Source organism: Pocillopora verrucosa, chromosome 3 (assembly GCF_036669915.1).
Source record: "Pocillopora verrucosa isolate sample1 chromosome 3, ASM3666991v2, whole genome shotgun sequence".
Lineage (NCBI taxonomy): Eukaryota > Metazoa > Cnidaria > Anthozoa > Scleractinia > Pocilloporidae > Pocillopora > Pocillopora verrucosa.
Window position 1 is genome coordinate 12,635,965 of NC_089314.1, and position 13,071 is coordinate 12,649,035.

General features: G+C 38.7%; 1 protein-coding gene across 2 annotated transcripts; it reads left to right on the top strand.

Annotated features, from left to right (window-relative positions):
* Positions 1 to 856: 856 nt before the first annotated feature.
* Positions 857 to 8,246, top strand: LOC131786512 (uncharacterized). Of its 2 annotated transcripts, none has more exons than XM_059103566.2 (8): positions 857 to 984; positions 2,557 to 2,898; positions 3,508 to 3,783; positions 4,276 to 4,641; positions 5,257 to 5,538; positions 6,141 to 6,506; positions 6,894 to 7,163; positions 7,422 to 8,246. In XM_059103566.2, the coding sequence occupies exons 1-8, from the start codon at positions 906 to 908 to the stop codon at positions 7,802 to 7,804; spliced, it is 2,364 nt and encodes a 787-aa protein (XP_058959549.2). In that variant the 5' UTR covers positions 857 to 905; the 3' UTR covers positions 7,805 to 8,246. The 2 variants fall into 2 exon arrangements, with proteins under 2 accessions (XP_058959549.2, XP_066020172.1); XM_066164075.1 differs by having other exon boundaries at positions 911 to 984; positions 2,476 to 2,898.
* The last annotated feature ends 4,825 nt before the right edge of the window (positions 8,247 to 13,071 follow it).

Below are 13,071 nucleotides of genomic sequence, written 5' to 3' on the forward strand. Positions count from 1 at the left end.
GCTATTGTTGCTTGGAAAAAAGGGTTAAGAATAAGAACTAAAGACACATGTTCTAAACAGCTGGCTTAGTTTGTGAAGGAAACTCTTTGGGAGACGCCACAAATGAAAGATGGAAACAAACGTGCTGCCCCCTAACTCATTCTTTTGCTTTTGTTTTCACACAGTGCGACTCAATAACTAAGTAGGAGGTTTTTATTGGTCTGTTATTCCAAAATGATTGAGAAGCTATTCAATTTGTACATGGTCACGCAATAAAACGTTTTTTTTTTGTAGTTAACAATCATCATTAACTTTCAACTTACATACAACAGTATTAAAAGAAAAAACGTATGATAAAGAAATTAATCGGCTTCATTAACCAGTCAGACTTACAAAAGATGTACTCAGGGAATGGCGAATCTAATTGAGCTATACCAGCATGTTCACGCGTTCAGTCAGGAAAATGAACTCGACCCAAACCATCTGCTTTTTTCGCTCGGCCGCTTTTATCACGCCGTGTACTCTTTCGCTCCGCCGTCATTAACTCGCCGTTAACTGTTTCGCTCCGATTTACTGACTGAACGAGTGGAACAGTCCATGCCATACAGTAAAGAGATTTAGAAGTTTACGTGACCTGCGAAATCCTCAAGTACTCCCTGAAGAGTTTGTTCGCATTATAAACAGCATCCTAACCTTTCCGGAACAACAAACATTAAGAGCGACCTCCTTAAAGCTGTCTCGTCTTTCATCGACCGGAAATGATTTTCTGTTCCCTTCTCTGATTACTGAAAAAGTTGGATCCAAACCAACTATGTCGTGGACCGGTTTCCATTTTAATCATGTAACTAAAGTATTTATCGTATTACGTGAGCAGCAAACCTGCAAGGCAGAGCTTTCTCACAACACACCGAGTATCTCGTATCAGGATGTCCGCCGGTGTATTATGCGGCAAATGGGTTCTTTTCTTCACGTTGTTTTTGTTATGTGACGTCTCTTCCCTGGAAGGTATTTGTTTCTGTCTGTTTACATGAGCACCAAGTTTTCCGGCATATTTCACCTGATAACGTTGCGCGTAAGGTTTAGCGTAGTCTCCCTCTCAGATTATCGTCAGTGAGGAAATCTCAAAGACTTAAGATTTAATTAATTCTGATGAAGATCTGATAGCTGAACTCATTGCGACGGGGAGGGAAGTGTGAGAAATTCACCTCAGATAAAATAACAGGAGGCTTTTTATTGCCAGACATCATTCAATTTTACTCTACTTGAAACCGGCGATTCTTCATAGCTGACATTAACTCGATAATGTTCAATGATAATTCATGTCTGAAATGAACATGGATAACAAAATGTACAGATGAGAAATGTACGTTTAATCACGTAACCCACTTTTGCAAAGTTCTCCATTCGATGTATTACAAATGTTTGTTGGCAGGTCATTTGTTTTCGAACTAGGACTTTGAGCCAGTCTAAAAATAAACTTCAACGAGTTCCCGGGAGAAATAGAAAGACTACGGCTCGCAATTTTAAAAGATTGTTTTGTACCTTAAATAACTTTTGTCGATTTTTTGACTCTTACAATAGCAAAAAAGTGAAATACATTTATGTACAACTTTTTCGAGGAATGAAGCCAGAAAGTGGCATGGTTTTCTTGTAACAACACACTTAAAGTACTCTGTTTTTTTTTGTTTTGTTTTTTTTTTTGAAATTATAAAATATTTGCATATCTTTGTGCTGAAAAGCTTTTCATCAGTCTTTTCAAGGTCTGTGCTCGAGTTTAAAATCTAACATAAACATGCGAAAAAAATTCAGTAAATACTTGCACTCGCTTTTCCATGATTTAAGAGAAAGAAAACAAAACACAGCTTTAAATAATTTTGTGCAGACTCCTTTAACTCTTACGTGCTCTAATTAACGGAAGAAACAATTATTCCTACATCGTTTTAACATACCTCCCTCATCATTTCACTTCAGAAAGGTCACGGAAAGTTGAAGTGAATTTTCTGCCAGCATTGTTATGGCGCTGTTACCCTGTAGCTTTTGATTTTTTAAACAGCAGGAATGTTGTTAATTTTCCCTTAATTGTCCAGTAATCCTTTAATGGCTTTCAGGTGGTTCTTGTTACTTGATAGCGCGTGCGCTGGGCATGCGGTTGAAGATCCGATGCGCAGCGGTATTATGCGCAACCTCAATTTCGCGCGTACTGATTTCTCAAGCTTTAGCGAAAAAGAGGTAGAGGGGGTAATTTTCTATGGTGGAATGAAAGAGGACTCCCTTCTGGATAAGATCTTGAAGAAAATCCAAAGGAATCATTGTGACTCATTCAGATCTAAATCTCCGCTCTCCGAAGCACAAAACCGCTGATTCAAGCATGTGCAACACTTCAATAGGGAAAATAAAAAGAGAGAAAAAAAACCAATGATGGCCTGATGCCAATTACTTACTATAATATGCTTAGAATGAAGTGGTAATCTGCGGAAATCTCTCTGTGTGGTATAGGAAGTGTCACTTGTACTGTTGTGCTCAACACAGCAAAAGGAAGGAAAACGTGCTGATCTGTCCCTCAACTTCTTTCAACAGAGCAACGTTACATTGACAGTCACGTGACGTGTGCAGACGACTTCATCGAACTTGAAATAAAATTTAAGTCGCATCTCTGGCAAAGCCTTTCTTCTAGACTGGAAATGCACTTGGCGGAGAAATACTGCAAGCCATTCTTTGCAAACAACTCACATGTGTTCATACGAACATCGCATTATGAATGCGGTACAAAGTTCAAGGTCACGCAAAATCACGTGATTTTCACCAACACCTTCATTGCCCGAGAAGAGACTGGACCTAAACAGCTTGTGTCTCCCATCCCAGACTTGGACGTTGGTTTTCGATGTACTTACAACAGGAACAAAATTCTCCATGTTTCAGGTATTTGATGAAATGCTTTACCAAAATACAGCAACCGATTGTTTGTTAAAATAAACCAATCAAATCACAGGACAATGAAAAAACAAACTTTGCAACTTTCTTAAAACTAGCTCACTATTGGATCAACAAAACATTTGTACTGGCAAAAAATCCTGTTACTGAGCGGATAAATTTTTCGATTTCAAAATGGATGTAATAAAGTAAATTCAGACCAAATTGCATTCCACTCAGTTCAATTACCATTACTAATTTTAGAATGAATGCACTTTTATTAAGATATCTTGTTCTCCTCAACCGATTTTATCTCTCATAATCTGAAACTTAATTCTCTTTTCTAGCTACCAAATATTTCCCTGCAAGTAAGTTAGGAGAACTTGGCATTTCGTCAAGAGAGAAACCTCATACTAGCAATTTGTCTCGCTTATTTGCTTGATATCGCACTGATATTGCAAGGGACAGTCATAAGTCAATCTCTTCTGGATATTTTAACGGGTTAGAAGAAGTTAGAACATTTTACCTTAAAAAAACTAGAGGAAATATTGAAAAAAGAAACCAATGTTATGATTTGATCTTTCTTTTTCAAGAAACAATTATATTGTTTTTATTTAGCCTCCCTACAACTGGACAAACTCCGCTCGAGTCCCAAAGAAGTCAGGACTTATTATGGATTACCAGTGGAGTTAAGATGTACTTTCAAATATGGCGCCTATCCCGTGCAAGCTGTGATATCTCACAAAGGGAAAATTGTAGCCAGACAGCAAAATAGTACCCAGGCTATCACGCTCACAGCTGGGCAAAAGAACGACGATTTTGGTGTATATACTTGTCAGGCAGAGGACGCAAATCACAAGAAAATCACGTACGAAATCCAATTGAAGAAAATTGGTAAGCATTTACTTGATAAGGCTAGAATAGTTGCCAGTATAACTGTGTTGTTACAATTGTTACACAAAGGAGCTAAATCTGTAACAGAATGTGTAGTACATTGTGGTTGATATGAGTTCATTCAGACAAAATTATCTCTTTTCTCTGCTTTCTTTTTGCTATAAACTTTGCTAAATTTTTATTGGTTACTTTCATAGGTTGTGAAGCGGACAGATCAATAGATTTTTTTAATCGTGTGTTTGTCTGTTTTAACTGAGTTGATAATGTAAATTATTCACCGAATTGCGGTAACCCTTCGTCATAACGAATGGCGAGGGGGTATGGCTCGAAACTTCAGCTTTAGAATCTTTCTTCGGTGGCCAATTCACATGATCAACTCAGTTGATACAAACAACTTTCCTTGTAAACCACACCCTCCTCCCCGTTCGTTCGACTAGTTTTCTTAGAAACTTACCCTCTGTATTAATTTGTTTGTCTGTTTGTTTGTCTCAGATATATCAACTATTTTAATGGCTGGAAAACAGATCACTTGCACGCACGATGACATGCAACTGACTCTTGACCGTTTGACGTATCCATGGTTACACCCCAAGTACTTTGATATGCATCTGCTCGACAGCAACTGTCGACCATATCACGTGAACTTCACACATATCATGGTGAAAACAAAATACGTTAACTGCAAAACAGTCAAAAGGAATTCGCCAAGTGGTGTCACCTATCGAAACACGTTGATTGCATTGTTAAGGCCCCAGCCAGGGACAATAATAACGAGGGTCCCGGATGTTCTATTCCCTTTTCAGTGTCAGCCTCATCATGGAAAATTATCATCGATTTCAACAAAAGATATTCCAAAAGGTAATGAATTACTTAGTACGAAAGCTTTTTTAGCTTAATGAAATATTAACCGAGAAATCCGAGTCGCGGAGAAGTCTGAGCGGGGTCTGGGTTAGACAGAAACGCGCGGCTATCGTGTGACAATGTCAATAAAAGATTGCTCGCATGCTTATCATATCTTCACCAAGTGTTCACTAGTATCTTAAGCAGCCGTTGTCTGGTCTTGTCACGCAACACACTCCTTTCCCCACGCAGGGAAGACAAAATATCGAACGAGAAAGAGACAAAGGCTGCACTTAGAGTCGAATAAATTAGTCAGTAATGCGGTAAGGACTGCTTAAAAAAAAGGACTGTCAATATGCTTTTTTTAACGTTCATCTTAAGGCCTTTGTCAATCAAGTCTTGACGATAATTTTCATCTCGAGGTTGACAATGACTGCTGAGGAGTACTGCTAAAGATATATATACGTTATTTAGCATCTAAGTCACTAAAAAACTACGAAATCTTAAGCAAACTTGTATCTCCAGCTTTTTATCGGCTTCGTGTGATATTGCGAAAAATGTATTCTCTGAAATGTTTAACAAAATGTAATATTATTTATTGAAATTGAGTAATGCACTTCCGTTTTTTAATAGAACCGCTGACCGTAGACAAGTCCAAGAGTAGCCCACCAGTGGTTAAAACGTACAAAGGATTTGACGTCAGACTGGTTTGTACGTTTAAGGGTGGGAACCCTCCGGTCAACATCAAACTGACCAGGAGAGGGAAAAGAGTTATACGCGGGGTGGTGGTGAGGGGAACAGTTTTGTACGCTACCATCAAGACCACTCACACCAAAGTTTTTAGTTCCTACGAATGTATAGCAACAGATTCGAAGGCAAGGAAAATAAAGCATAAAATTCATTTGAGGAAAGCAGGTAAGAAATTTAGAGGATGAAACTTTTAAAATACCGGAAGCAAAGATAGATGGCTGAGTGACCAGTCTAAACGGTCATTAAGGAAGAAAAACCCTGCAAATCAAGTTTAACACAAAGGTTGTCAAAACTGCGTCTGTGAGTCACTACTTTATAGTATTATTCTATTGTAAGACATACTCTATCAGGACTCTTATGAAAATTTTGTTTCAAACTAACTTATTGACTATTAACATATTACGAATTTATTTATCTATTTAGTTACATGAATACCACTCATTATAAATTGGTTATTTTAAAATTATTCAATAAGTCTTCGTTAAGCAGAATTTCTGAGGTACTCACGCAACAAAATGAGACATTCACAGACTGACAACCTCGACGCTGGAGAATGGAGTGGGTTCAGTCGTTGCTAACAGAGCATGGAGAGGGAATATAGAAAATTGACTGCTGATTACCTGCCAATTTGGGGGGGGGGGAAGCAAAAGAATATAACAGAGCCTTATGGAGTGGAACAATCAAAATCCTCTACCCCTCCCCCTCCCCCCCCATCCCCCTCCAGACGATAAATAATGACCGGCTCCTTATGCACTTTTTCATCCTAGGGCCCCGTGATATGAAATCGGACGGTCTAACAGTCAAGTGTAGGACAAATACCATTGACATCTCTCTAAGCAGACTCGTGTATCCATGGCTACAGCCAGAAAAATTTCACATTAGTCTTGTCCAATTAAATTGCAACACGTACAACGCGACGGACATGATAATTAGAATCCAGGCTCCGCTCTTTAGTTGCGGCACAAGGACAGTGAGGAGGAATAAGTTTGTGTTGGAGTCTCGTAACGTAGTTATTGCCCGAGTGCGGAGACCAAAAGGATTCAGAGTCACATATTTACCGGATGTGTACTTTCCGTTCCTCTGTCGTCATGAAATAACCCGTTCAGCTGGAAAGCCAGTGTTTAAACTTCTTGGTAAGTTACCATCAAAAAAACAATCAATCCCACCGACAAAAACTAGCATAAGAATCTGATGCACGCATGACCCCTACTTGGCTATGTAAGGTTTGACAAAAATTGTAATACCTTAACACCACTTGGGACAGACTCTTGTTGAGTCTTGGTCTCCGGATTGTAATTAAAAGACATCAAAATAGTGAACAAGACAATTTAAGTGGCCTAGCTTGCCACGAGTGTCTTATAGCTCAACAGTAGAGCATCTGAACTACTTATTGGAAGGTCGAAGGTTCGGGAACACTCGGATCTATTATTACAAGTTCGCTTGTGTCATTCACGGAATAAAATTGTCTTTCGCAAGAAAATTTTGAATACTTACCTCATCCTTTCTTCTTTTCTTTCCAGAGCCGCTCTCTACTGACTTATTACTGTCCAGTGCACACACAATATTTGCCCCACTCGGCATTCCAATCAAGTTAAAATGTTTTTTTCACGGAGGTGAGCCCCCGATACAGGTCAGCATCAGCAGGCGCAACGTGGTGATAGCGCGTGCGCAAGGGAGGGTGTTGAGCTACGTGTTAAAGCCTCAGTTTCAAGATAGTGGGCGTTACTTGTGCCAAGCAACTGATGCCCGGAAACAGACCGAGAGGCATGTGATAAAAATGAAAATTCCAGGTAAATAGTTGTAGGTGTTCAAGTCAATTGAATCGGATCATAGTTAGGTTCCGGTTTTGTACGACATTTCGTGTTTCTCAAACTAGAGATAAAGTCAGGCTTTCAATTGTATTGATCGCAACGTTTCGACTATTACACTGCTAGCCTTCCTCAGGCGATGAGGCCAAATGTATACGTGTTGGATTGCAGTTATTGGCACGTTTCGGCGCGCGGTCATACTACATTTTCGATCCTCATCATGTTTTTTTTACTTTGCAGCACGTCGTGGTGTTATCTTTGATGAAGAAGCAGCTGTGACTAAATGTGACTCCCAATTTACAACCGTCACTCTGCATCGCTCCAGGTTCCCCTGGCTTGACATAGCACGCATGCATATTCATCTCAATGACCCGCTCTGCAAACCATCCCATGTTGACAACGAGCATGTCCGTTTTAAGATACCCGTGGGAAGCTGTGGAAGCAGGCACATAAGATCTCCAACTGAAGTAACATTTACCAATCGAGTGTTGATTCTCGAGGAAAGTCGTGGAAGCTACAAGGAGAAGGAAGTGAAGACCTTGATGAAAGTTTATTTTCTGTGCAGATACAGGCGCATTAATTCGAGGAATGAAAGCGTCAGCGAGAGGCGCCTTTTAAAGTAAAAGAAACCAAATTCAATACGTACTACCTTTCGATAAAAAGAAAACGTTGAAAAAATCATCGCTTTTTGTACAAATGTATCATAAATTGAGACTATTAAACTTTTTTTAAAAATGTAGACTATATCCACAATTAGTGTATACTAAAATAGAAAATGACGTTGAAGGCGCCTTTTGATTGGCTACTTAAACTCCGAATATCCTTTGTTATTCCTTTGAAATCTTTGCAGGAGTGAAGGAGTTAAAATAATCTTTTTTCTCTATAATATCTCACTGTTTTAATATACAGTAAAATTACTATTCAACTCAGTACCGGTGGCTAGCTGTGGAAATTTACCTCGTCGCTTCGCAGAATGGGAAATATCCTCCACTTCGGCGACTAGCTGTTAATTATTATATAAAGTAGCTTCAGTTTTTCGATAAAAGCGCGCGCGCGCGCGCAAAGCCAAACGCTTATAACGTAATAAAGGATAATGGATTATCAGTTGAGAAAATTTTGTCCTGTTTCATCTGCGTGGATTTGCGAAGATGAACTCGTGCGTTGAAATTTTACTGTGCATCCTGTTGGCACCGCTATCATGCGATGAGAAATCAATTGTTGGATTCAGACTATCCGAGAAGAAATCCAAAGGTAATTGAAAAGGAGCGCTTCTCATGTAACATGATTTCTTGCGGCTCGTTTGGTTTTTTTTTTAAGAAGGATGCCTTTTAAATAATTCATACAGTGATAGAAATAACAAAAGTTGAGATTTATTTGACAGAGATAATTAATCTTTCAACATAATTTCCCAGTATAACAGACTTCGTTAAACGATCAACGGGCGCCAAGTTTACTACATCTCTTCATCTTGCCTTAGAGATTGTTTGTGGTGGTTACCAAAACTATTAAACTTCCAAATAACCTCGCAAATATATCTTTTTGAAAAATGGGAATAACTGAGAAATTTGGAAATGTAGGCTAAGAACAGTTAAACAAAAAAAGCAACGACGGCATTAATTGTTTTAACCGCGTTTTCATGTTGAATCATAACTTTGCACCGTATGTGGCTTCCTGAGGTTAGCATATATAAAGTATTTCTCGTTTCAAACCCAATTAATTAACCTTAAACAAGCAACAAACGTCTCATGGAAGTTATCGATCACAACATTCCATTGACAAAGATAATTTCCTCAATACTCACAATCATCCCGCCAGATCAGTTAAAATTCCGGGACAATGAAAAATGAAGGTATTCAGTGAATGGCGCCGGGATACTCGGAGAAATATAAACCAACTGCTCTCAATAGGAGTCGAACGCACGAGCTTCTGATCAGTACTTTGGATGCTTTACCACTTAGACAATGTCCACAATTCTGACGGAATTTGTGTACATGTAAAAACTATTTCGATAATTCTCGGAGACAAAAGCATACTCGTCTTCAAATTTGACTGGTTTGGCTGGAAAATTCGTAAAATTGTGTGCGTCTTATCAAAATTCAATCAATATATTTAGTTGATCCAATTAATATATCCAGTAGATATCGTATAAAAATAGATTTTGCGGAAGTATGTTTTGGAGTTTTAGTACAACAACCATTGAAAAACACACCTCAAATTGTAAAAGTCCTTTCTCTAAACATTCCATTTATTACCCCATTCTTTTCAACACCTTTACTTCAATATTCATTTGAAAACTTCGATCTAATTCTCCTTTTTCCAGGATTATTTGATTTTGAAAGAGCAGCTGAAACTGAAATCCTCATTCAGACTCTCCTTTGGAGTTTGTGTGTAATGCATGTGATTATCACGAATGTAATCAGTCGAAGGAAAGTGAAACCTTCCGATGTTTGTCATGGTGGAAATTCAAAACATGACGTTGGGAATCGCTTCAACGAAGAAGTCATGGATGCACTTGAACAAATGATAAAGAATTCTGTAGGTAAGTGAGACTGCACCTTGTAACACACCTTGTGTTATCTATGATTGGTTCCTCTCGGCGTTATTACTATTTTGAAATTCAAATTGCAATAAAAGCTTTTGTATTGTTTTAATATCGCTACACTCCAACGTAAACAAGACGAATGAAACATTCAATTCCATCGTCATTCATGCGTTCAGTCAATCAGAAGGTTGATAAGTCAATCGATCAGTTGGCTAACCAGACTGTCAATCAGTCAACAATCAATGAGTCAGTTGGTCAGTCAGCCAGTCAGTCAGTTTGGCGGTCATTCTGTTAGTCAGTCAGTCACCCATAAAAAAAGTAAATAATTTGGTTTTAACAACCGATTTGATGACGTTAACCGGCCATCGTGAAGAGTTTCTGAGACTGACGTTTTCCTTAGAGCTAATGCTCGAAATATCAGCTGCAGAAACTCTTTATGGTGGCCAATGAACATTATCAACTCTGAGTTGATGAAACCAAACTGTCTTGTAATGCTCTCCACCGTCTCAGCACCACAGTTTCTTTCAAAACTTAGCCCCTTAATTAATGAAAAAGTATCATTGACTTTACCTTCAGGCTGTTTCAAAAGGATAGATGCCACAGCATCATGCCAATTGTTGGCGATGAAAATTTTACATTGTGACAAAATACTGTTGGAAGTATGTAGGCATAAAATACCGGGCTATCATTATAAGCGGCGGACATACGCACGTTTACGCAAACTAATCCCAATGAGCGCTCTACGAATTGTCAGTTATTTCGTGGCTGTCGAACATGTAACTACTCGGTTTATGTTGGAGTATTTAAATAAGCTTTTTTGACCTAAACTCATCGTTACATACATAACAGTGGTTTTCTTTCGTAGCACGTAAGACTGCGGTTGCGATGTCTTTGAAGCTCGATAAAAACCGTGCACCGATGGGAACCATACATGGAATCTTCACGAAACTAAACAGCCACAAACTGGAAATGTTGATTTGGGTCATTCTACACAACATGTGTGAGTTTTTTTTTAGTGCTTCTCCTAGTCGTTGATCTATCTAGGATTTTGCATGTCCATCTGTGGATACTAAAACTAACGTAAAATAAAGACTTCCTCTTTATTTTTAATCTCACAGCGCCTCTCTCAATTCATAAGTAAACCTGGGTACAGGTTAGCCTATATCCTATACTTCTAAGACGGTTTATTAGACTCGGAAGCTGACATTATTTATTTCACGCCCATATGCTTCGGATGAGAGGTCAAAATGTGGTAAGAATATCGGTGACACTTCTGACTGCACCTCGTGTGCCATTTTTTTGTTCTTACCATAATTTGACGTCATCTGTGATCTATTACTAAACAGTCGCACTGCAGAAATACACCACATTTTCTTTAATCTTTTTTCGTTTCAGTGTCCGTAGAATCATGCGCTCAGCGATTTTTTTCCTTCGAGTCCTTCAAGCTTGGACCTGTTTACACAGTGCAAAACATCATAGCAGGCACAGTAGAAGGATTTAACCCGTTACAAGATGTCCTGGTGACAGGTAAAATATATTTAATGCACATCAATATATTACACGCAACGAAATTGATAAAATTGCAAATATAAGATTATCAACTTTTTCCATATGTGGTCCAATAAATGATTTTTCGTAGTCACTTTTCGTTAAAGATTGAGTTATATTCTTATGCACGGCCAAAGCACTACAAGGTATGCGCTTAGATTCAAGCATAAAAATTGGATGAAACCAGATGAAAACCATGCGATTCTTTCCTATTTGCAGGAAACTTGGATAAGAGTACGGAGTCCATGGTGTGCAAGATTGAGCCATTGAAAATATTGAAACAACACACGGAAGCTGAATTAAAGACGTTTAATACACCAAAGGAACGTGTAGAGGACATTACCGAGATGATTTTGTCGATGTGTGTGCCCTGCGTTGAAAGGAGTGAGGTTGATGAAGATTGGGAAGACTCAGTTTGTTCAAAGATAAAAAATTTATTTGCGGAGAGTAAGAAGCCGCTTCGTTTGCCTCCTGGAGGATACGGAGAAGCCATGCAAATGAAATTTGAAGGAGAAAGTGCGTTGTTTTCGAATGAAACTGCGGAAGAGATGAAGCGCACACTTAAAGCTCATTACATGCTGGCGGGAGGCCTTACAGATGACTTTCAAAGATTGTCCGAGGAGCTGAGAGAGAGAGAGGAAGAACAAATTTGCATTGTACAAGAAGACATAGAAACAAGAGACAGTCATTTCCAAGACGAGCCAAACGTTCCAATGAATGAAACAATAGAGACTGCTGCGGAAATTGAAGAGTTTGGTGGATTCATGACTGACTACGCACAGTCAGCTCCGACTCTTTCGTATGGACAATTCAGAGTCGAGGAGCTACTATTACGTGAAAGTTTGGAGAGGGAAGCTAAGTCACGCAGAAAATGGCAATGTAAAGACTATACTAAGGCTGCAATTGGATGCAGTGCATTGGCTGTTGTGTTATTTGGTGCTTATAGATTCATCAGGTAATCATTAAATGTGACATTCTATGAGCCATGTTTATATCATAAGGAGGGGGGGGGGGAGGGGAGGGGAAGCTCAAAGAAAAAAAAAAAGAGATTTGGCACAGACCCAAAGTGAAGAAAGCTCAAGGAACAGAGTAAGATTTAACAATGTCATCAGGTCATGCCACTGCGTTCTTTTCTAGAAGGATTACTAAGAGTTTATTAGTATAAGAAATTAAAACCTCGATTGATTCTGGAAATCTTCAAACCAATCATGTTAGGTTCTAGTAGTTCGTCGACATCTTTCATGGGTGAGGTAAGTCTAAATTGATATTTCATAACTTTTCAGTTTCAGAAAAAAAATCTGTTTAAAAATCCGTTTATTCAATGAGAATGAAGTGCGATTACGAAATTTAGCGATCGACGGATTCTTGGCAGTTTCAAAGGGCAAACTGAAATAGCCTGTTTTGCTACCGATTTTGTAAGCGCTTTGAAGTGTCAAGCATCGGAGCCGCGAGGATTGCTGAAGCGCAAAAAAACTGCCATCCACTCACTCTAAACTTGAAGAAACGTTTCAACAAATAAAAAGGAGCCTTTAAAGCTTCTTTAGATTCCGAAACTCTCAAGGAGACTTAAGTAACGTTATCAAAGAAATCTCCTCGAAATCACCCACCTACGAGTATGGTGAAATTGAGGTCGCGCCAAAAAATTGCGACTCAATTGCAGTAAACTTCGCACGAAAGATTTCCTTTTATCTTGGGCTGACAATACATTGATTGTCTTTTTTTTTTTTTTCATTTCTTATTTTCAGACGTTGAGTAGTACCGATGGATTTTCACGACAAGACGAGAGTTATCGTCATGAAG

Bases quoted from the DNA above. Each gene is read 5' to 3' on its own strand.
- LOC131786512 (XM_059103566.2), top strand. From the start codon at position 906: ATGTCCGCCGGTGTATTATGCGGCAAATGGGTTCTTTTCTTCACGTTG. The intron at 985-2,556 runs GTATTTGTTTCT...TTCTTTCAACAG, and splicing joins TGACGTCTCTTCCCTGGAAG to AGCAACGTTACATTGACAGT. The intron at 7,164-7,421 runs GTAAATAGTTGT...TTTACTTTGCAG, and splicing joins GATAAAAATGAAAATTCCAG to CACGTCGTGGTGTTATCTTT.